General features: G+C 34.7%; 1 protein-coding gene across 3 annotated transcripts in view; it reads right to left on the bottom strand.

Annotated features, from left to right (window-relative positions):
* Positions 1-24,569, bottom strand: part of ADAMTS3 (ADAM metallopeptidase with thrombospondin type 1 motif 3) — a 290,935-nt gene that overhangs the window by 9,209 nt on the left and 257,157 nt on the right. For all 3 annotated transcript variants that reach the window (XM_057547499.1, XM_007193580.2, XM_057547500.1), the window contains exons 11-19: positions 23,459-23,572; positions 21,291-21,436; positions 20,165-20,340; positions 18,874-19,007; positions 17,123-17,246; positions 13,668-13,748; positions 11,725-11,888; positions 6,072-6,237; positions 3,349-3,481 (exon numbers count right to left, since the gene is read on the bottom strand). In XM_057547499.1, coding sequence (XP_057403482.1) covers positions 3,349-3,481; positions 6,072-6,237; positions 11,725-11,888; positions 13,668-13,748; positions 17,123-17,246; positions 18,874-19,007; positions 20,165-20,340; positions 21,291-21,436; positions 23,459-23,572 — 1,238 coding nt within the window. The remainder of the gene's footprint in view (positions 1-3,348; positions 3,482-6,071; positions 6,238-11,724; positions 11,889-13,667; positions 13,749-17,122; positions 17,247-18,873; positions 19,008-20,164; positions 20,341-21,290; positions 21,437-23,458; positions 23,573-24,569) is intronic.

Here is a 24,569-nt window from a genome sequence, read left to right as displayed (position 1 = left end):
TGAACTTATTTACAAAACAGAAATAGATTCACAGACATAGAAAACAAACTTATGGTTACCAAAGGGGAAAGGGGGTGGAGGAGTGATAAGTTAAGAGTTTGGGATTAGCAGATACAAACTGCTATATATAAAAGAGATAATCAACAAGAACCCACTATATAGCACAGGGACCTCTACTCAATATTTTGTAATAACCTATAAGGGAAAAGAATCTGAAAAAGAACATATATATATATATATATATATATATATATATATATATATAATATATATATATATATATATATATATATATATATATATAACTGAATCACTTTGCTGTCTACCTGAAACTAATACAACATTGTAAATCAACTATACTTCAATAAAAATAAAATAGAAACCAACTCATTATAATAAATAATTATAAAATTATAAAAACCAACCCATTAAAATAAAACCAGCTCATTCTCAGCCATATTGCCTCACAGTGTTAAATATCTGAAAGGAAATTAAAAAAGGCTCCATCTGATGCCGGCTATGACAAGGTGATTTGGTTGCTGCTGCTTTTTCATTGCCTCATGAGTTTACTCATGTTTGAATATTCTAAATGCGATTACAGTTCCATCTCTATGATTGTTGCTGTGAAGGCTACCTGACATATCCATCATGTTTGGAAAATTCAGTTCTTCATATAGGCCCTTACTGGACCTGATGAAAAGGTAAAGGTTGTATGCATCTGGGCCTGAGCAGAAATTGCTTCCATGAATGTACCTGATAGAAATATTTCCAAGGAATTTATTTTCAAAAAGATTTCCTATGGGACATTCCCAAATTCTATGTCCAAATTCAATGTCAGTGCCCCAGCCCTCTTCCAAATTAGCTATGGATACAATATGACAGACAGTTCGTCATTGCATATGTCCCAAAGGGTTGTCACCGTTGATTCCAACTAGGTAATCAATCTGTTAGTATGTAATGGAGGCATACTATTTATCGTTTCCAAAGTTACTTTCCCTGTGCAATTTTTTTTCTTTTCGTATGTATGGAGCACCAAAATATAAACAGGTTAAAACCTTGGCAGTCTTTGCTATTCAGAGTTTAAGACTGCCATAGGTTTTCAACTGGCAGTAGAATGAATTGTGGCAACTAAGAAATTTTACTCAATTCTGAAGGCTTCCACTGTGACTCTCATTTAAAGACAGGTGTTAACATGAGAAGTATATACTTCATAGTCATAGATACTTTTTGTTACCTTTATTCCCTCCTGAAATTCCCAGAATGACAATTAAAAAATACATAAAATGGCATACACTCATAAAGTGTTCAGCGTGATGGTTTGATTTACATATATTGTGAGATGATTACCACAACAGGTTTAGTTACATCCATCATCTCATATAGATGCAAAGAAAGAAAAGAAAAAAAAAATTCTCCTTGTGACGAGAACTCTCAGGATCTCCTGTCTCCATAACATTCTTATGTATCATACAGCAGTTTAATGCTGCATTCTATACACATGTGAACAGCCAATGTTCACCAGACATAGAAAGTCTCTAACACAAATGCTGAACGAAGGGAAAAAAGAAATAGAAGAAGTAATGCACAAAAAAGCAAATAATCTTTAAGAGCCTAAAAAAGATAAACGAATATATTACATCTTTGAAATAAGAATCAAATGTCTGGAAAACAGAACATTTGATAAACAAAACAGTGCTTGGATGTTAAAACTCTCTTGGATGTTAATGACATAATAGCAAAAATGGAAAAATTCAGCAGGAAGAACAGTAAATACCAGGAGAGAAAAGAAAAGAAAAGAATTAGATCTGTCTAGAAACCCTAACTACAAATTTCCCAGAAAGAATACTGAAAATCATAGGGGAAACTTTTCAAAGAAAAAATACAAGAAAATTTCCCAGAGGTAAAAGATATTAGTTTTGTGTTTTAAAAAGTCTACAAGTATACAGCACAAGAGATGAGAAAAAATGAGCACAAAGACAATTTATCACTATGAAATTTCAAGACACTAGGAACAAAATGATCCTACAAACTTTGAAAGACAGAAAAAAAAAAGAGGTCACATGGAAATAATTGAGAATTAGAATAGCAAATGACTTTTCAAGAGCATCACTGGAGTCTAGAAAATAATGGAGCAAGTTTATAAATTCTGAGAAAAATATATTATAGGTTGGAACGGCATACATACGTGTGTGTCCAGATGATCAAGAGTAAGAGTAGAAGAAAGACTTCTTATATACCCTTATACTTTAACCTCTTATATACTTTTCTTAGGTGTATAGAAGCTTAATTCTTATATAAAATTTTTCCTTTTTATATAGTTTTTTCATGAAACGACGGAAAGATATGACCTAGCAGAATGAATGAATACTCTAAAAGATAAGAAAAAGAATGCAGAAAACAGGAGATCCAATACAAGAGACATGCAGTAGGAATCCCTTGGAGGATGGTAAAAAGAAGCCCCAGGACGGAAGCTGTGTAGGAGCTCAGGCAGGAGCTAGAACACAGAGAACTCTCTGGGACATGTCTCTAAGAAGACACAAGGACAGGATACTTGAATGCGTAGCATTTAGAGGAGAAGAGTTTGGGGATGAATTAGTGAAAAGTAGTAGAAAATGAGATATAAAAATCAAGATATTCACTAACTCTAGGAGAAACAAAGTTTAATAAGAAAAGAAACATAAGCAGAGCATGCTAAGTGATGCATAATCTTCCCTTCCCTCTCAACTGTCAAGAGAAACACATGTTGTGAGAATAATATGAACTCTGAATATCAATATCAGTATTGATACACACACATACACACACACACACACAAATGAATCTATATATAAAACAGAAAGAGACTCACAGACATAGAAAACAAACTCAAACTTATGGTTACCAAAGGGGAAAGGGAGGGGAGGAGGGATAAATTAAGAGTATGGGATTAACAGATACAAACTACTATACATAAAATAGAAAAGCAACAAAGATTTACTGTATAGCACAGGGAACTATTGATATATTCAATATCTTGTAATAACCTATAACGTAAGATAATCTGAAAAAAAATACATAACTGAATCACTTTGCTGTACACCTGAAACTAACACAATATTGTAAGTCAACTATACTTCAATAAAAAAAGAGAAGAATAAATAAAAGCAGTTATTTTTGAGAAGCAGAGATATGGGGAAAAAACCCCACAGGACTACAGCTTTATATAATTCCTGTGAAATGATCTGACCATTGTAACCAGGTATATGTATTAGCTTTGACTAAAAATTAAGTTAAAACTAAAAAGAGCTAAAGACATTTAAATCCTTTTTATTTTGTCCTCAGTATATGATAGTTAAAATAAACACTTACAGTGGATGTGTACACTCTTGAATATTGCACATTCTTCTAATAGGTTTTGGCTTTTTGTTGGCCTCACAGAAGCTACGGTGAACCATTTTATTATCACTTTTCCTACGGCATCCATATTTAGTGTACTGGAAACCTGGTAAGGGAAATATATTTCTTTGGATTTAATCACTTATTCATTCCATCATACATTTGATCATTCACTCATTCATTCATTCATCAAATATTTATTGAGTCATAAGTCAGGCACTGTTCTAGGTGCTGAAGTTTCAGAAGCAAATTAAATAGTTAAATAAAAATTAAATAAACAAAAATCCTGTATCTTTAATAAATATTACAAAGTATTAAATAGCAACTGCATGCTTGTTAATAAACTAGACCCTGATAAATAGTCTCCTGTGAGAATCAGATATGAAAACTATGGCGACAATACCCAGTGACATAGGCTTCTACAGAAAAGACATATAGAAAATTGTAGGTCTCTTTGAACGGCTGAAGTACCATATGTGAAGTGGGTGGGAGATGGGAAAGGATCTGTTCTTAAAAGCCTTGAATGCCAGACAAATGTTTGGACTTTATCCAGGGAGTTACTGAAGGTCTCCACAAGCACTACCTTAGACGTTTAAAAAAATATATGTGTATATATTTTTTAATTTTGAAAAATTTCAAATCTACAAAAAAGGTGTAAGGAAAGCACAATGAACATGTTACATGCCTTGCATCTAGATTAACCTTGTGTTACCGTGTCACCATATTTGATATATATTTATATATATATTAATTATAATATATAATACACATACTATATATACACTTATATATAAAATGTTGCTGAACCATTTGAGAGTAAGTTGCTGACATCCTGATTCTTCACTTCTAAATACCTCAGCTCATAACAAGCACATTCTCTTACATAACCACAATATAATCTTGAAATCAGAATATTTAACACAAATATAATACTATTATCTAGTATAAAACGATATTCAAAATTTATCAATTGTCCCTAGAATGTTCTTTATAGCAATGTTTTTCCTGTCAATGATCATGCACTGCATTTAGTTTTCACAGAATTAGTTAGGAATAGTTTCTGAGCCTCTTTTTGTCTTTTAATATTTTTGAAATGTATAAGCCAGCTGTTTTGTAAAATGTCCCACAATTTGGGTTTGTCAACTAATGATTAGATTCATTCAGGTTTTCACTTTGGGCAAGAATATTACATAAATTATGTTGTGTCAAATATCATATATTAACGCATATATGTGGAATCTAGAAAACGGTACAGATGAACCGGTTTGCAAGGCAGAAAGAGAGACACAGACGTAGAGAACAAACATACGGACACCAAGGGGGGAAAGGGGGGGTGGGATGAATTGGGAGATTGGGACTAACATGTATAAAATAGATAACTAATGAGAACCTGCTGAATAGCACAGGGAACTCTACTTCACTTTGCTGTACAGTAGAAACTAACACAACATTGTAAAACAACTATACCCCCGTAAAAAAAAGAATTATGTTGTGTCTTTAGGGTAACACATTAGGAGACTGAAGGATCTGAATCGGGGAAATAATATAATTCTACTCAAATTCATTCATTCATTCATTCATCCATTCAAGAAAAATTACCCTGGAAATAAACGAAGAGAAGAAAATCAAATTTAGTTGGCTAGTTAAGAGACCTTTGCAATAATCTTCCCTTCCAAAGTTGTGAAGGAAACCTGGTGAGGGAGGAATAGATCTGGTAGATATCAAAAAAGTGTATCTGATAAGTCTTGTGACCAAGTAGATGTTGACGATACAATAGAAGGGAGGATCCAAATTAAATAAGCATCTTGTGATGAATAAAGTGTCATTTAAAATAATTATCTAAAAACATTTCATGCCCCCTCTGGAGAAAAAAAAAACTTTAAAAATACATCCTTGAGTTTAAAATTATGAAATATTTACCCAGGCATTCCCTATACAAACAACAAAATAATTTCTTGTTCTCAATTATTCAGTATCATTGTGAGAGAATTCTGTCTAGGCCAGTTCCATTCTGGAGCATTTGTTGTTCTGAAATAGAGGAATGGATGATGGCAGAGATTGAGAAACTCTGAGAACAGCTTAATGGATCTACTCTAGAGAGAGCAAAGAGGCAGCAGAATGCAGTACGAACATGTATGAAGAAGCCAGACTACCTCCCTGGGTTTGTATCTCATGGCCCCGGGCAAATTACTGATCTCCCCTGTGCTTCAGTTTCCCTATCAGTACGATAGAGGTAATAATAGTACTGACCTCATAGAGCCATTGTGAGCATTCATCATTAATACGTAAAATGGTATCTGGTACATAGTGCAACTAAGAGCTCTTTCATTATTAACACTGAAAAGAAATGCATAGGTATGGAAAGTAAAAGTGGAAAAGAAGAAAGGCAAGAACCAGAGGACACTGAATTTAGGAGAGTCTGGAAAGAGTAAAGTGACTAAGGGTACCACTACATGGATATGAGACAAGGAGGAAAGGCCAGGAGATTTTAAGAAGGTCTACCACTGTTATGAATGGATTCCTATCCTTTGTAGATCCTGAGATTTCAGTCAAAATGCTTTGTATTATTCAGTTTTGGTTATAGTTGGTGTTTCTCAGATTGTGGCCTCAATTAGAGACAATCCTTAAGGCAGAAGGAAGAAGATTGGCTTTTATATGAATTACATTTTAATATAATAAATGTGTTCAATTGTTACCTCCACCACAGGGTTTGGAACACTGAGACCAGCTCTTCAATGCCCACTCAAAAGTATCTAATTCTTCCTGGATGACATTGTTGTTGTTGATTGTAGGTGCAGAGTCCTCATGGATGATGTACTTATATGTCAGGCTAGAGCGCGTATCATTCTCTTGAGGTATAATCTAACATACACATGAAATAGATATGTAAATAACCTGAGAGAGTTTTAAATTTGAATGAAAAAATGACAAATATTTCAGAATGTGTATCTTATTAAAATTGGAAGACTTTCAAGTAGCTTCTAAAAATAGAATGTTTTTCTATCACTAAAGTACAGGTATGCCCTGTTTAAGAAAAAAAAAAAGCAAATATATAAAATATCTTGACATTAAAAAGTAAAAAAAAAATCCACCGAAGAGTAAGAAAAAAATTTGTTATAAAAATAATAACCTTACAATAAAATTCACCACAAATTTCCTCAAGTTATATATCTCCTGAGTGTACTTAAAAATTATTGTTTGAAAGACTGTTTTGTTATGATAATAAAGATAATAATGTTCCATCCAGAAAATATAGACATCATGGAAAAATATAAAGAAAATAAAAATCATCCATAATTCCAGTAAACCAGAGAAAACTAAAGTCAGTTTTATTATTTTGGGATATTGCCTCAAGATATTTGCATATTATCTGTGTGTGTGTGTGTGTGTGTGTGTGTGTGTGTGTGTGTGTGTGTGTACACATACATACTTTTCTGGTCTTGCTTATTTCACTTAATGTGTCACACACATTTCCCAAGACAGTAAATATTCTTTGAAGACATACTTTTAAATGTCAGCATAGTGTTTAATCCTAGTGTGCGTTATTTAATCATATAAATGAATATTTATATTTTTATTAAAATTTATCCCCTGTTTTGTGATGATTTCTGATTCTCTTTAGTGTGCTAAAGGGTACAAACACTTTTTTATAGCTCTCATAATAGACTAGTGAATGGCCCTTCAGAATAGTTAGAACAATTATTACTTTCATAATGAAAGTATATGACAATGCCCCCATTCAGCACTGCATATTATATCATTTTCCTCTTTGTTAACCGAATGGGCAAAAGATTGTTGTTTTAATTGCTATTTATTTGATAAATAGTAAAGTTTAATTTTCCTAAGTTTATTGGTCACTTGTATTTTGTCCACTATGTGTTGCATGTTCATGTTAGGTCCTCTTTTTTTTATTGCTATACATACCTTTTTTTCCTAAATAATCTATGCAATAGGAATAGTAATCCTTTTTATTAATCCTTTTTATTAATCCTATAAGAAACTTTGCAAACATATTCTCAGTTTTTTATTTGATTTTTAGTTCATTAGCAAAGCACTCTTTCTTAAAAAAATAGTTTTTACTGACTTTCATGTAGCTTTTATAGGATTATATCCATTACACAAAAGGAGAAACATGTGTAGTTCATTAGTATTTTAAACTAAACTTTTAGAAACAGCTTTTATTTGACACTAAACCCGCTAGGATGAAGGATTTGGTTATCTGGGTTCTCTTTTTTCCCCCTTAGTCTTTGTTTTTAAAACAGTATTAAAAATTGAGCATCAATCCCTATATTGGCCCTTATATGTGGCCAGATGTCTAAGCTTTCAACCTCAGACGGCCTAGCTGCCATGCTCTGGGGCTCCGAACCTGGGGTTCCAGTCTTTCAGAGAGGAAAAGAAAGGCCATGATGACAGAGCACTGCTTGTCCATAACCCCTGTCCTAGCTACGCATCTCCTTCTTATATCGCCAGCCCACATGGCTCCTTGGGGTCACACTAATATCACTGGCAAAGACTTAAGGCAGGGCTCTGAGGCCAGACACCTGTGCTCCTGGGAAAGAACGCTCTGTAATTACATACGAGTAAAACAGAGCTTCTGATCTCCAATCATTCAAACTTAAAATAATCTAAATAAGAGTTTGATTAATGTATATTTTCCTATAAAATTATCTAACCTAAGGAAGAAAATGAGAGTCCAGAAATAAGCCCACTTAAATTTGGGCAATTCATTTTCGACATAGATGAAAAGGCAATTTAATGGAGAAAGGACAGTTTTTTCAACAAATGGTGCTGGACATTGTGGCGGCTTGAAAACTGTGTCCACAAGTCTTTTGACACTTTCCTTCTCAGTAAATGGAGCTTAATTCTCCTCCCCTTCAGTGGGGGGCTGGACTCAGTGACTTGCTTCTAGTAAATAGCAGCAGACATGAAAGGATGTCACTTCTAAGATTACGGTTAAGACTGACTTCTGTCTTGGTTGCACTCTCACTTTCTCAGTCACTTGAATCACTCACTGTTGGAAGCCAGCTGTCATGTGATAAGGACACTTAAGCAGCCAGTGGGCTCATGTAGTAAGGAACAGAGGCCTGCCAAGCACCACGTGAAGAAGCTTGGGAGAAATCTTCCAAGGCCTTTCAACTACCACGTGACTGAGCCGGGAACTGAAAAGATTCTCCGCATTGGAGGCTTGAGGCGACTGCCGCCACAGCTGAGCGCATCCTCGTGAGATACCCTGAGCCAGAGCTAGCCGGGTAAGCTACTACCAGATACCTGACCCAGAGGAACTATGAGATAATAATGTTCCTTGTGTTCAGCTACCAAGTTTGGGGTAATCTGTTATGCAGCAATAGATAATATGGACATCCACATGCAAAACTAAGAACCTAACCTAGACAAAATGTATATAAAAATTAGCTTAAATGGTTCATAAATTTAAATGATTAAAATGCAAAATGTAAAACTATAAAACTTACCCAAAAAAGAAAATATTTTGACCTTGGATTAGGCAAAAAAAAAAAAATCTTATATAATAAGAAAGTCTTGATCCGTAAAAGGAAAAATTGATAAATTGGACTTCAATAAAGTTAAAATATTTTCTTTGTGAAAGACACTACTAAGAGAAGGAAAAGAAACTACAGACTAGAAGAAAATATTTGAAAGCCACATTTCACAGAGGACTTGTATATTGAGTGTATATAAAGAACTCTGAAAACTTAAAAAGAAAAAAGCAACCTACTTTAACAATGGGCAAAAGATTTGAACAGATACTTTAACAATGAGAAATAATTTTCAAATTTAAAAAAAGACTTGGAACTGAGTGGGAAGATTTGATTTCAGATTAGTATAATATTTTTATAGGGAATCCAATAAATATTGGTATACAGAATCTAATAATACTCAGATTAAGTTGATGGCTTCTGCTTTTGTCCATGAGGAAGTAACAGAGTTGCCTTCCTGATATTAAAAACAATAACGCTGGATAGAGTATTTGAGGGAATTTTTTCTGCAATGAATAACATGGCAAAGGACAATGATCCCTGTGAGAAGAGTAACATGCCAGGCAGGTCCCGGCTTCCTGACAGGGCCAGGTCTGGACCCTGGTACTGGCAGCAGGAGCCCAAGCCAAGACAGCAGTCTCACTGAACTGAGGAGGAGGGTGGAGTTTTGGGACTTTCAGGGCAGGGCACTAAAGAAAAGGGGGCTTCGTGGAGGGGGGTCCAGAAAGCTGCATGGGTCTGAGACTGAGGGCTGGTCCCTGCATGCCCAGGCCAAGACACCATGCCGTCTGTGAATGAGTGGTTGCTGCAGGGCTGAGAGCAGGACAGAGATACCTGAGGACAGGCAGGGCTGAGGGCTCTAGGTGCTCTTATGGCCTCCCTAACACTTCAGGTATTCAGTTAAGGCACCAGAAAGCCATGCCATAAAAATAAGAACAAAATTGAAATAGACCAGCCCTAAGAAAGGATAAACCAAGCCTCAAAGGATTGGTGGGAACGGACAATAAATTAACTACCAGACAGAATAAAACCTAGTGCTTTTAAGGAAGGCAACATAAACCAAATGCCCTACAACTTGTCATCTATACTGCTCAGTGTACAATAAAAAAGTGTAAGAAGTATGAAAATGTGAACCATAATCAAGAAAAAAAAAAAAAAGCAGCCCATAGAAGCAGACAGTATGAAGCCTCAGGACTTAGAGGAAAAGTTGGACATAATGAGTGAAAGTACATGGACATCTCAGCAGAGAAATGAAAATTATAAAAAAAGAAAAAAGAACTGAATGGAAATTCTAGAAGACAAAAGTACACCATCTGACATGTAAACTTTACTGGATGGGCTCAATGACAGATTGGAGACCTCATAAGACAGTCAGTGAACTTGAACACAGTTCAACAGAAATTATCCAATTTGAAGAACAGAGAAAAGACAAAGATTACAAAAGGATGAACAAAGTCTAAGACACTTGTGGAACAATTTCAACTGGTTTAACACACATGTAAATGAGTCCCAGGAATAGAAAAGAAAGAGATGGGGAAAAAACATAAACTTGAAGACATAATGGAAAATTTACCTCAATTTGGTGAAAAACATCAATCTACAGAGCCAAGATGCTTGGTGAACCCCAAGCCAGATACATACAAAGAACATCACAAACTAAGCATGTCGCAGACAAACTATGAAACAAACAAACCAAAACAAAACAAAAAGATAAGGAGAAAATTGTAAAATGCAGCCAGAGAAAACTGACACATTAAATGCACAGCAGCAACCTAAATGAGGTTGACTTCTCATCATAAATAACAGCTTCAAGAAGACAAATGCTACATAAATGAGTCAAAGACAGCTCCTGTATATTGGCGACCCCTAGGTCGCTTATTTATTCACAGCAAGTTGAGACCCACCCATTAGCTCTAAAGCCAGCTGGTACCAAACTCAGATTTTCACATATCCAGTTGTTTTAAATGTGGCCCAAAAAAGTACATTTCTAGCCATCTGGAGCCTGCTTGCTTTGCACCCCAAATCCACTAATTATAAATAAGACTTTGTGGCTATCAGGACCCCAAGCTGCTGCTGCTACCTTTTGGAGTTCTCAGACCCAGAGTCTCCCCGCTGTGCTGCTGAGTGACATCACCTAGACACATAAACCCCTTCTCGAGTTCCTCTTCCCTCACGAGTTACCTTGCCCTTGTCTCCCTCCTGATGGTGGCCTCATAAGCAAACCTGCTAAGGCATCACCCAAACGATATGTGTGGGTGCTACTGCCACCTCATGGTCATGTCTATTTCCCAGATCAGCCCCCAAATTCCTGGAACTCCCTACAACAACAGAAAAACGTCTTTAAAGTGCTGAGAGAGGAAAAAAAACAAAACAAAAACTAGCCACCCCCAATTTTATATCTAGTGAAGATATCCTTTAAGAATGAGGGTGAAATAAAGATGTTTTCAGAGAACTGAAAGCTGAGAGAATAATTTGCTAGCATGCATACCCGCACCACGAGAAATGCTAAGGGAAGTTCTTTATATTGAAGGTAAATGATACTAGATGGAAAATCAGATTCACAGAGAAAAATGAAGAGCATCGGAGATGGTAAATATGTGGCTAAATATAAAAATCTATTTTTTCTCTTCTTGTCTTTAAAACATAACTGATTACTAAAATCAAAAATCATAATACTGTATTATTTGGTTTATAACATATATATAATAAAATATATGACAAGTTTGCCCAAAGAATAAAGAGGGGAGGATAAATGGAATTATAAAAAACAAGCAAGGTAAACATGTTTTGAGATAAATTAATTATAAAAATATAAACTAAACCAACTACATAGCGAGCCTGTAATGCCACATACCAAGACAATAACAGGATCATGTAAAGGTCCATCGGTGTGAAGAGTTTCAATGTCATCTTCAATGTTATAATCCCATTCCACGCCAAGATCTATGAAGGTCTTCGACTTGGCTTCCTCCCCTTTGCCATTTAAAATATAGTGGCCTGTAGCCTGATTCTTAATTGCTGAAGGATGAAAAATGAGTAACCGGCATACATTTTATTTTATCATACTACAGCTTTGAAGATCCATATTAAGTCTATCCCCTTGCATAAATGAAAGACCATGTTTATGAGCATCAAAGCAATCAAAATGAGTGTTACTTCTGATAGGACTCCTACTTCATTCATTAGGCATTCAAAATTCTCAAGAAGCATTCCTAACCAGTTAAAAGCAGTGGCAAGATGGTTAAATAAGAAATAAAAATTAACAAATATTCCCATTTGAAAACGCTGCCGAAGAGGTTAACAGTTTCTAATCCATTCATCATATACATTTCCTCAGGAAGGTGGAAATATTTTTAAAATAATGGCTATTTCCACAACAATTAATACAAATGATTTATGCTAGGACAGAATATAACATAATGTCTTTTTTACTGTGTATCTCTTTCAAGTTAAGTCAGAATATTATAGGTACTCAAAATAGTTGAACTAATTTTTAGGCCAACAAACAATTAGTCCTTATGACTATAAAATTCTAAGGTCACATTACCTACTTATATGACCAGGAAAAGCTCTTTACTGGTGATAGAATTTGTAATATACTATAGATTTACTATACATTATAAAATAAAATGCTTTCTCTAATGGATAAAAAATAACAAATGGGATTTTAAAGTTTGGAGGTACATTGGTATTTAATGATGTTAGGAAATAAAATTTCAAAAGTTGTTACCATTACTGAAAATGTGCAGAAAACATGAGTAATTTTAGTTAAATGCATTTATTCCCCTTGAAATTTTTAAAGTAGTCTAATTTTTCCAAGGAGAATAATCTGAATTCTAGAATGAAAAGTAGGGAATTTCAGTTACTGGAGAAAGAAACACAGCTAGACAGCAGAGACTATTTCGGAATCTAGTAGTGAATATACTTTAAATACCAAAAAGAAAAAATTCTACGAAACACCATAAAACAATCCATCTTTTAAGTTACATAAGTTTAGAAAAGTAATTTACTATAAATTTTCATAGGTTTGACAGATGTGTCAGTTTCAGAAATCTTCTTAGTGCTTCTATAGCTCAAGGAATATGTGAAAGCTATGTTTACATTTGTACATTCACGTTGAATACAAACCCCTTTAGAGTGACATTTCTACATGATCCTCTCATAAAGGAGGAAAAGAATCTTCTGTTGGAAACTATAAACAGGATAATTTGCAGACAATAAACAGAAAACATGCAGAAAATGAATCTGCATGTGCCAGTCAGAAAGTGGACACATCACAGATATCAGGAAAATTTTTATTGGACTAGTAAAATCCACATGTGGTTGCTTTTCAGTCAAAGAACTTAAAATGCACTAAAAGAAGAGGCATGCAGGATGGCATCAACCAAAATATCAGAACTAATTTGTCAACAGAAACGTGGCAAAGTTTTCTGATATTATTCTTAATTTAGTGCATTTTATTAACATTTATTTTTCTCATCTCCTAATACAGAGCAAAAATGCATAACAACTTCAAACTTGTGAAATTATTTTTTTCCCTCATGTCATGATGAACCAACCCAGGTTTCACCAAAAATTAAAACTCTAGTTTTGAATATTTCTTATTTTAGAGAAAAAAATAGTTGGGAGAAATGACCAACAAAAACCACATAATAATGCATTTACATATAATTTTGAATTTTATGTGTATATATAGATATAGATATATACATAGGTATCTATATCTATATATTATTTCTTTGACATTTCTATGTTTCAGTGCATGTTAAAGCAGAGCCAGCAGACAGAAACACTTACCAAGAATATGAGGAGAAGCCTCGTCTTCTTGGATTAACACATGTCTAGCACCAGGGGGTATATCAAACATCTTAAGGTACCCTTTGCATGTGTAGTAAATATTGGAGGGAGCAAAGAAGAAAACAAAAGCAACAACCATGGTTAGTCAGGCATTACATTCTTACTGCTCCTGTGTGCAGAAGAGGGCATCCATAAACCGAAAGAAGCAGTTTCAGAAATTAATTTCAAAGCATTGGTAGCTTTTGTGACATCTGGCATAAGATCAGAGGAATCTTTTTTTTAATTAAGCTGAGGAAAAAAAATTAATCTAGTTTCTAACCCATTAGTCACTTATTTTGTGCTGACCTACAAATTGTGCCAACAATAATTCAGGCAAATACTATACTCCCCTGTGTCCCTCGATGTGATTTTAGTTTTCTAAACCATCCTTTTGAATAGGGGTCCGTTTTTAGTGCAATTAGTCGGTGAACTTCTTGAGATATTTTATCTGTCTGTATACTATTTTAAAAGCCTAAGTGGCAAGTATAAACAGCTGAACTTCTAATTAATGAAATATCTTCAGATTTAAACACCTGCTTTATTCTAAAGAAATTACAAAAGAAAAATCAATGAGTAGCTTTCATTTATATTGTGATCAGCAATTAATTTGAAAGCTTTAAACAAGTTTTAAAGGGGAATGTTTTAAAATATATGCTGTAGATTTGGTTGGAATATGTCTGCAGGTTATGTCGTGCATTGCCTCTACACGTACCCTAAGTTCAATCTTCTAATTGAGAAATCACAAAACCAATATGCTGAATAAGTTGTCTTGGGTTTTAAAACCACATATCAATCATATTGCAGTCATTGTCTTATATAACAAACTTTCTTAGTATTATCACGTGTCCTAAAAATTATCTTAAGATCATTTAGAATTAAGATCCTAACCATAAATCAACAATAATCAGGGCAAATAGAGAAACCAAGATGTTTTACCTCGCTTGTAAGAAAAAAATGAATATAGGAAGATTATGCAACTTACACACCTTCATTACATCATGAAACCTATAATTCATATATTACGAGTATTGACAGAAATTCAGTTATAAATACAAAATTGCTTATGGAATCAGAAAGAAATCTGTTTTCCTGTCATTTCCTATATGGACAATTATTACCTTGGTGTAGATTTACCTAACTCTTTTACAATATTTATTAGTGTCTTAACTAAATGGAGTGGTCATTTTGGGGTCAGGGTTTTCAGCACCTGAGCCTGGGTGATACTCAGTACATGAAATGTACCACGTTTGCCTGAGTACCAATAGCTGGAAGTAACATGCTTAAGATGCCAAGTGTAGCAAAACAGCTTGATGCCATTTATGGATGCCCATCTTTCTGCAGTTTGCTACAACTTACCCAGTACATTTTTAGCTTCCCTTGTTTCAGCAAGAGAAATATTACGAGCTCCTTTGGGTAAAGTGAAGGCGCCTCTCATCTTCCCTTAAATAGAATGTCTTTAATTAGTGGAGGGTTCATGTTCATCAAAGTCTTGTTGTTTCATTGACTATACTATAAGCTGTATATATTTTATTAGGTAATATATAAAATATGTTCTGTAATTTTATATGTTGAAATCAAAATGCATTTATAACAGTTAGCTAATGCCAGTAAACTGTTAATAGTCAATGAAAGTAAGACTAATGAATGAGAAATGGTATAGTTGAGTTGAAGTTGAATACTTGCAGATTTCATTTTCCAGCAACTTGAATTCTTTACGGCACCTCTTGCTTAAATTTTTCCCTGTTGGAAAAGGTTAATTAGTCTATTGAATAACTACAATGATAACATTAGTTCAAAGAAATGGATGTTAGATTATCTTCAAACAGTTTGAATCTGTAAGACTGATTAAAGCTTTCTTCTCTTCTTCAGAACTTGATTCACAGGTTTAGCATAATTTTTGAGGTATCTGAAAAAAAGTATCACTGCCTTTTATTACACATAATATAGAATGGATAATAATGGTAAAAACCATTTTCTTTACATTCATTCACTCTGGAAATAAAACAAATTAATTATTTTACACCTAAACGAACAATACGTAACTGCAATAAAGAAAGCACGGCAAATTATTTCACATTAAGATGGAGAAAATCACATTACTCCACCAAAACCATTGTATATATATATATAATTCTAATTCTGTTTGCTTTATTAAAATAATACAATCAGCCAGAAATGGCAATATTTGATTTTTAACAATTTTCAAAGTACAAAGCATAGTAAATTATCACACAGGAATAGCGTAGATATCAGTAACTAGAGTTAGGGAATGCTTAAGAAAAACACATTAGAATATAGTCACCTACCTCTGCCTAGCTCTAAATATATCAAAGAGCAAAGCTGATATGTGTGGAAATGGCTTGAGCTGGGTACCTGGGGTATAATGGGAGTAAAAAGAACTAAGAGAATTACTCTATTTGGATAAAGAACAGTTTTTTATACTTTCTTATTTTTCTAAAAGGAAGAATTAGCGCTATGACAATGTGCTCAAAGTAAACCAAACCTTTGTTTTTGTTTTGTTTTATCTTGTTTTCTGTTATTCTATAAGAGACTATATCTTGGATGTAAGAGAAGCTTTTCAAGGGAAGCCTCACATTAAATTTATCTTTAAATGCTGAATTCGCAGAGACATTTGTCCAATAAATTTGTGGAATAACTGAATAATATTTGTTACAAATTTAAAGAAATTATTCAGTAATCAATGTTTATATCTAAGTCTTAGGAAAATTCCAATGAATTATTATGAAAATACTAATAATTTTGCATATTATTTGCTTTTATTTCCATCTGGCGAACCTTCACCACATGCCTAAGTCCAGGCCATTGACTGTGTAACAAGCAGAGAAATTCAAACACATAAGCAATTATACCTCAGGGTATTTTTTGGTTGTATGTACCTCAAACTTGTTTAATATAAAATTGTAAATATTATGTGAAATATAGACCCTAGATTTATAGATTTATAAATAGGATAAACTTGTTCACTTTTAAAAGAGGCAAAATGAATGTAATATTTTTAAAGTTGTATTTCAAGTTTTATAATATTTTTAACTTCTGATCAACAATTTATGTGCAACAGAAAATTCAAAATAAGCATTAATTCTAATAATTGGTTTAATGCATTTTATTAAGGACACAGAATTAAACAAAACACAGATTTTAACTAACTACTATAATTGATATTGGTTTTATTTGTTCCTTATCTACATTTAGTAGATTTATTTTTTATCATGGACACTATGGAGTATGAATTGTCAAAGTTGTTTAAATAATTCCTTAAAAGGTAATCTGAATAAAAATAAATCAGCAGCTAATTTTTTTATGTTTATAGAGAAAGCGCAGCATTCCTAAAAGAAGTCTCAAACAAATGCAAATCATGGAAAAGGATACTGAATTCATGAGAGACCTCATCTTACCAAGCTTCCTGGGTGTTCTGGTAAACGTCCCCTTTACGGTTCGACAATGGGAATTATCTCCTCCACAGACCCCACACTTATCCTCAACCTTGTTAGAACCGATTTCTTTATCACAGCCCACTTTCTGGGGAGAGAAGATATTAAATGTAGCTAATTTTAACGTGTCAAGTAAAGGTCAGCATCCTGGAGAATGATACACCATTTGTTTCATCATGGGCCCACAGACAGGAACCAAACTTCCTCTCTAGCTCTGATTATTAATCGCTCAGTCTTTTAAAGAACTACTATAAAATAAAATGACTTGTACTCTGGGCAGTAAAGGATAAATTTCCCTCGGTCTAATGAAGTGTTTCCCCCGTCATACACAGGCAATCATCAAACATTTATGGAACACAGAAGTTGCAGTTGACGCTGAGGAGACAAAATTAAGAGGTGTTTTTCCCTTGTTGCCTTCATATTTATAAATATGAATACTAAAATAGTGAGTTGTCTATTAGTACAGACTTTACAAGTTGGTAAGGGATGTGAGACAAAACATCACAGATGTAGTGGAGATTTTCATAGTGCCCTGAAGGAACAGATGGTGTGGAAAGGCAATTCAAGAATAAAAAGGGATTAAAACAGAGCCATAGAAGTCATCAAAAGTGGGTTCAGATAATAATATTTGAACCATACCTAAACTAATGGAAAGTCAGTGTTGTATGATGGTGAAGAATAGTGAAAGATCTGCAAATCACAGGCTGTGGAAGGCCTTGAATATCAGGAAGAGTTTATATTTTCACGTTAATTTAACAGGGAACTGCTGAAAAGTTTTCTGAACTGGGGTAGGTCCTTAATATAAATCAGTGTTGGATAGTGGTAATGACACTGCACTCGTAAGTTTGGGATGAGAGTGAGCAGAGAAAATAACGACAACATATACATTTAATGCACCAGATACTGTGGGAGGTGAAAGATGAACAAAGCACAGATTCTACTTTAGGGAAATTTTAGTTCAGCTATGAGGCATCTACGAATTTGAGATTCTTTTATATAACACTTCAGTTGTGCTGAAGTGAAAACGAATCAAACAGGAGCAATGTGTTCAGTTAATAAGGATAATTTCTTATCACTTTAACCTGTGAACATGAACAAAAAGTAAACTGCATTAAAAAAAAGATTAAATGGGCAAAAGACAGTTTTTGCATCTTCACTAGTACTTTTATTCTGATGTGGAATTCAGTGTTTAAACTTAGAATTAATTGGAAAGTGAGACAGGGAGAAAGAGAAGTTTCTATCATCTTTTAAACAAACGATAAAACACATTTAGCATTGAATTTTTTAAAAAGACATTGAATTTTTAAAAATGATTTTTTAAAAAGCTGCCAGCACAAAACACATTTAGCATTGAATTTTTAAAAAAGACTTGGTACTGTATTAGTGGATGACTACTATAACATACTCAAAGCCAAGGCATGGTTCCCAAGTTGTATTCCCAGCCTTGAGGTATCAGGAAGCCTCCAAAAATGCATTTGGCTGGAAATTAGGAAAGCTAATTAAATCTTGATTTTGCCGGTGACCAAAGTTTGAGTTGATTAATTGCAATTTCTTCCAAATTTAGCTTAGCTACTGAACTATTCATAGATTCTCATTGTAATGTGATCTCAGATAAGAAAGAGTTAAAATATTTTTGAAAATATGCAGATGAATGAAAGGAAAAGTAGAATTGCACACTACTGTACAAAGCTTTGGGGGAAGCAATCTGAACTCACCACACACTCTCCACGCACACATATGCTGTATGGGTCTTTGTAAGAGCAGCGCGTTCCGTCGTGCACCAGCTGTTTCATATAAGCAACATCTCCAGCCTCTTTGGATTGACAGTAAAGGTGGCATCTTTTCTTGGCTGCATAAGACGGAGGATTAAGTCGACTATTTATGTAAAATGGTATATTTGAACAGTATAGTTTATTTTGTTTGTAAAATATACAGTTTCAATGTGGTTTCCTGAAAACAAATTGTATAAATAAATAAAGAGTAGGGGAAAAGTATGCATACTTGGCATATTTGTTTTAACCAGGGTGACCCTACGCTTTGACATCTAAACTGGGATAATTTTGACAGTGAAAAGGGGCTCTATTAATAATATACACAGGGACAATAGGTATAAACTGGGACTGTCCCAGGCAACGCAGTTCGTATGGCTGGCTACCCTAGATTTAGCCACAGCTGTTCAATAAATTTCATTCAGAATCAATTTAGTTTTAGTGACACTTAGAGCACTGAAAGGGTTTCTCTTTCGTTTGACTCAAAGGCCTAGTATAGTTTTTGCTTCTTGTAGGAGCTCATTAATTAAATCTAAGTTATGTGACTTACTTCCCCAAAATAAATCAAAATAATGCATTGCAATTTTGAATTCCTACCCATATGCATCTTTCCTTTAAAACAGCTTTTAAACTGAACTCAGCAGTGTATTATATCACACAATAATTCTGTAACTCCTTTTTATTCACTCAAGTAAGAAATATGTCAAGAAGTTCCCAATTGAACAGATTTAACCAAAAATTCAGGGGTAAGAAGTGAAACATGACAAGGGAATTTCCAAGTGTATTTCTTGATAACCAGTGTACGGTACAAAAGTAAAAGGTTATGAAGTGTTATTAAATAATGGTCTTTGTCTTATTCCTGACTTGACTGTAAAATAACTATATTTTTCTCTAGTTATTCAGAAAGGAAGGATCACAATATTCCAGAAGCGTTTCCTAGAAGAGGGATTTCAGTTGCATGAGGAGACTCAACATCTCTCCCAGGCATTGCTTTCCACTTGTCTTTCCAGTAGCGATGGTGGCAGGGCTGCTTCCCAGGAGCTATTCCATAATTCTCACCTCTCTAGAGAAAGGCGTGTTAGCCTTATTCTTGGAAACCCAGGAGGACCTACCCCTATAAGCACCAAGTTTTCTAAGTTACCAAGTAGAGATCAAGAGTCCAAGGGATTGCGTGTTGACAAAGCTTAAGCTCTAAGTAACCATCCACACAGCAGGAAAACCGAGGGCGTCTACTCACAGTCGGGATGTTCATACGGCAACCAGTGGTGTTTGGTATTCTGGTATTCAAAGTGGGAGTTACGCTGCTGGCATTGTTGGGCTCTGAAGTCCTCAAAGTGTTTTTGGCATTCTTCTGTATTACAAAGCTGGTACTCAAAATTAACACCAGGACAATCCTGACCACCATTGATGGGCCTAAAGAAAAGACAACATTTAAAAAGGACCTTTGGCTCTGGTCCAGCAGTTGAAGCTTGCAGACACAGTGCTGGAGGACAGAAAGCCAAGGCTTCTGAGCTGCCAGCACAAAGTGAATGAACTCATACTTCCTAATTTCAATCCCTTTCCAAAAGCACTATCCTCTCCCTGCTGAGGTTTGGTGGTGGGAATTCCCCAACTCAACTTAAATCAGTATATTTTAAAGCAGTGTATTTTTCAAACAGTGTATTTTAAATGCACAGCAAAAGTATATATAAAGAAACAAAAAACAGGTATATGGTCTCAGGAAAATTATAGTTTATATCATGTATAAAACATGTAGAAGCAACCCAAAGAAACATTGATCACAGGTCTATGCCTCTGTTTCCTAATATGTAAAAAGAAAATAATAATCCAATCTTCCTTAGAGAAACATTGTGAGGATTAAATGAGTTAGCATGTTTAAAACACTTAGAATGAGTGTGGCTCATGGTGAATCCTCGCTGTTCTGACTACTATAAGGATAACTTTTCCCCCAACAGTTCGCTGGTCTTCTTTCACCATCTTCCCGTCGCCCAGCTCTGAAGCATCCTTCTCCTAACTCGGAAGTGAGGGAGCCTCTGCTTGGTGCTACTCCTGCCAACAGGCCTGTCCTTCCTGCAGCGGGTCTCACAGCCTCGGTGCCCAGGTCCTAAGAGCACAGCGATCTGCTTTCCCCGCTCAGCTCCTTAATCCTCCTAAACAGCAATTTCTTTAACAATCTCCAATCTTAACCATGGACTACTCTTTACAAGATTGATAAATGGGGATTTACCCAAAATAGAAACTTAAACCGTTAGTTTTCATGTTCTGTGTTTTACATGTACTTCAATAAACAGAGCATTAGTGACATGATACTGAAGCATTTTGTGGTCTATCCCAATAACCAGAATGACAGGAGTTATACTCACATTGGATTATTGCACTGGCGTGTTCTAAAGCGAACACCAGTTCCACAGGTCCGGGAACAGGAGCCAAATTTGGTCCATGATCCCCAGTTGCCATCTTGTTTCTGCTGATTAGCATTCTTCCACATGCAATGACCCTTATAGCACCACTTAAAGGAAATGACACAAAGCAATCATGAAAATCGTGCATATGCTAAAGCTGAAGTTGTTATACAAGGATCACCAAGTGAAGGACTTCATTTCTTTTTTTTTTCTTTTTCAGGCAAAAAAGACACTTAAAATTATCTCAAAGCAGTGCCCTGTACACTGGGTAATTTAGACTTGCATTTTTAAGTATAAAATTAAAATTAAAAAAATAACATTCACTCAGACAAGGTTTTAAATGACACATTTACCAGTGAGTATCAAACATCATAATCAATAAGGATGATCTGAGCACCCAACTTGCCCAGTGGGTGCTATTCTACCCTTCATCCCTCATTATCTATATTACTGGAGTTTTTTTAAGGGCAATCTGCTCCCCTTTAAAATAATGCCAGGAAACCATATGTCTTAATTTAGAAAATAATTAACATAACATATCTAAAACATATATAACTTTCAAAACACTTGTGCATAATTGTTAAAATTTTCCTTCACAATGATTCTGAGAGATATATGATCTTTACCTTTCTGATGAGGAAAACTGGGACCCGGAAAGGACCATGAGTAGTGTAAGACTCTCTGACCAGAAAAACTAAGTGGGGAGTACTAAAACATGGATACTGTAGAAGCCTAGAGCTTACAGTACCCAGCACACAGCAGATGCTCAAAAGGTGTTAGTTCTTTTCCCTTCCAACATTTTGACTCATTTTTTTATCCTACATACAATGAAAGTGTTTCTTAAAACTCAACTCTGGGAAATTGAAGCATAACACAAATATATTTAGGGAAGTTGGATGTTCAGAGCCACAGGTTGGTTTACAGAATATCTTTTTCATAAAGCAAAAATGAATCAACTCATTGTTGCTTCTGTTTTTTCAGTCAGAAGTCTCTAATACTGAATTTTCCCAAAGCAACACGCTGTACAAGTTTAGCAGAGTGCCTAAGTGTTTAAACGTGAATAATGGCAGATTTTATTATTATTATTATCATGCCTGTAATTCTCATAGCAAGTACAGTTTATACACATTCGAAATAGAGCTTTAAAGGGCTTCAGAAGACCTAAAAGCTATATAAATTTTCTTTGCCAGGTTTTGGTCCTATCTACAATATCTTATTTCCAAACTAGTCAAAGCTCTTCAACTTGAGTTCTTAACATCCCTTTGTTTTGGGTTTCATGATCTTTCCCCTCCTGAGTAGCGTAGCTTGGCACTGGGCCAGTTTCTGAGCATTTGATCCACACTACGCAACTTGAGATTGAAACTTCTGGGCATCTTTCCCCAAAGAGCAAGGCCAAATCTTCTGTACAAGTTCACATGACTTTATTTCTGGACAACTTTCACAAGGAATGGGATGCCAGCAAGTAAATCAAATCCCATTAGGGCCCCGATACTCGGCTGAGCTGCCGCTTCCTATTCTATCAGTAGGGGGCTGTATAGTGGCCTCAAAGATGTCAGGTCCTAATCCTTAAAAGCTGTAAATGTTACCTTATTTGGAAAAGAGTTTTTGCAGATGTAATTAAGTAAGAATTTTTAGATGGGGAGATTATCCTGGATTATCCAGGTGGACCCTAAATGCCATCACATGTATCCTTATAAGAGAGGGGCAGAGGGAAATTTATACACAGAAGAGAAGGGGGTGGTGTGGCCACAAAGGCAGAGACTGGAGTGGTGCAGCCACAAGTCAAGGAATTCGGTCAATCACCAGAAGCTGGAAGAGCTAAGGACAGATTCTTCACTAGAGCCTCCGGAGAGAGTATCGTTCTGCCCACACATTGATTTCAGCTCAGTGAAACTGATTTTGTTCTTCCAGCCTCCAGAACTGAGAGAATAGTCTTCTGTTGATTTAAGCCACTAAGTCCGTGGTAATTTGTTATAGCAGCTATAGGAAACTCGTACACAGTGTTCATGCATTACCACAATGGAACTTTATGTACTATGGTTTTCTTAAAAATGATGATACATGTTATTTAAAGACGATTATTATGCAACATATCTTAAATCTTTATTGTATAAATAGATTATACTCACTTTTCCAGCAGCACATTCGGTCCCATCAAGTGGGGGTCCTTTTTTAGTCTTACAAAAGTAGGGATTATCAGGATGGCTACACCAAAGCTGTTTACATGGGTCAAAGGTTCGGAACTAGAAGAGAAAAAAACCAAACTCTCAGCGACATAGAGATGGAATGACTTGTACCAACAATACCTTCTACACAGTTTCTTCATGTCATATTTCTTGGATATTTTAATTTCAAGTTAATAGTCAAAGTTGTGGCATGTTAAGAAAACAAACAAACACTGCCTAAGAATTCCAAGTAAAGAATACTTTCATTACACTTTTCTAAAATAACACTGATAAACAATGATTTGTCTGGGATTCTTCTGTTGACTTTTACTATTCTTTATGCCATTTCTGTCTTATGGTTTTCAAATAGACAATATTGGGATTTTAAAGAGAATGAGTAATTATTATGAACATTTTAAATATGAAAACATTATAGTGGTTTTGGAGCTCTCAAGCCATCAAAATGGCTTCTCTTTATCCCTGAATGTATGAACCAGTCAGAAATAAATAATAAAAATGCCCACCATAATGAGCCAACTAAAAGCAGAAAATATTTGTCAAACTTTCTGTGTAAGATAATGTATGCCAGGTATAACAAAATATATAATACATTCATATAGTTTATAAAGTACTTTCCATATATTTGATCTTCATAACAATCCATGGCTGAGAAATATGGGTTATAAGGTAAGACTATAGTTATGGATACAAATAAGACAGTAACAGAGACAGACCAGAATCTTAGTTTTCTCACTCTTAAGAATGTCTTTTATTTTCCTAAAACACTACATTATAATATCCAAATGTATATGTAAGCACACATATTTGTGTGTACCGTTTCCTCATCTGCTCTCTAACAGTAAATATCTTATCATTCTTTAGATAAATTAAAAAATATATACATATATATATCAAACACCAGTTTACCCACATCTTCATTGCCTACACCACTAATTATCCACATACAGACTCATGGTCATAGCTTTTTTTTTGTTTTTTTAATTAGTACTCATTTTGGATCTGGGTTTTTTGTTCTAATTCCTATTACCTAATGCAGAAACTGTAATTTTCTACA

This window comes from Balaenoptera acutorostrata, chromosome 5 (assembly GCF_949987535.1).
Source record: "Balaenoptera acutorostrata chromosome 5, mBalAcu1.1, whole genome shotgun sequence".
NCBI classification, from domain to species: domain Eukaryota; kingdom Metazoa; phylum Chordata; class Mammalia; order Artiodactyla; family Balaenopteridae; genus Balaenoptera; species Balaenoptera acutorostrata.
Note: the sequence above shows the minus strand (reverse complement) of the source record. Positions and strands in the feature narration are given on the sequence as shown.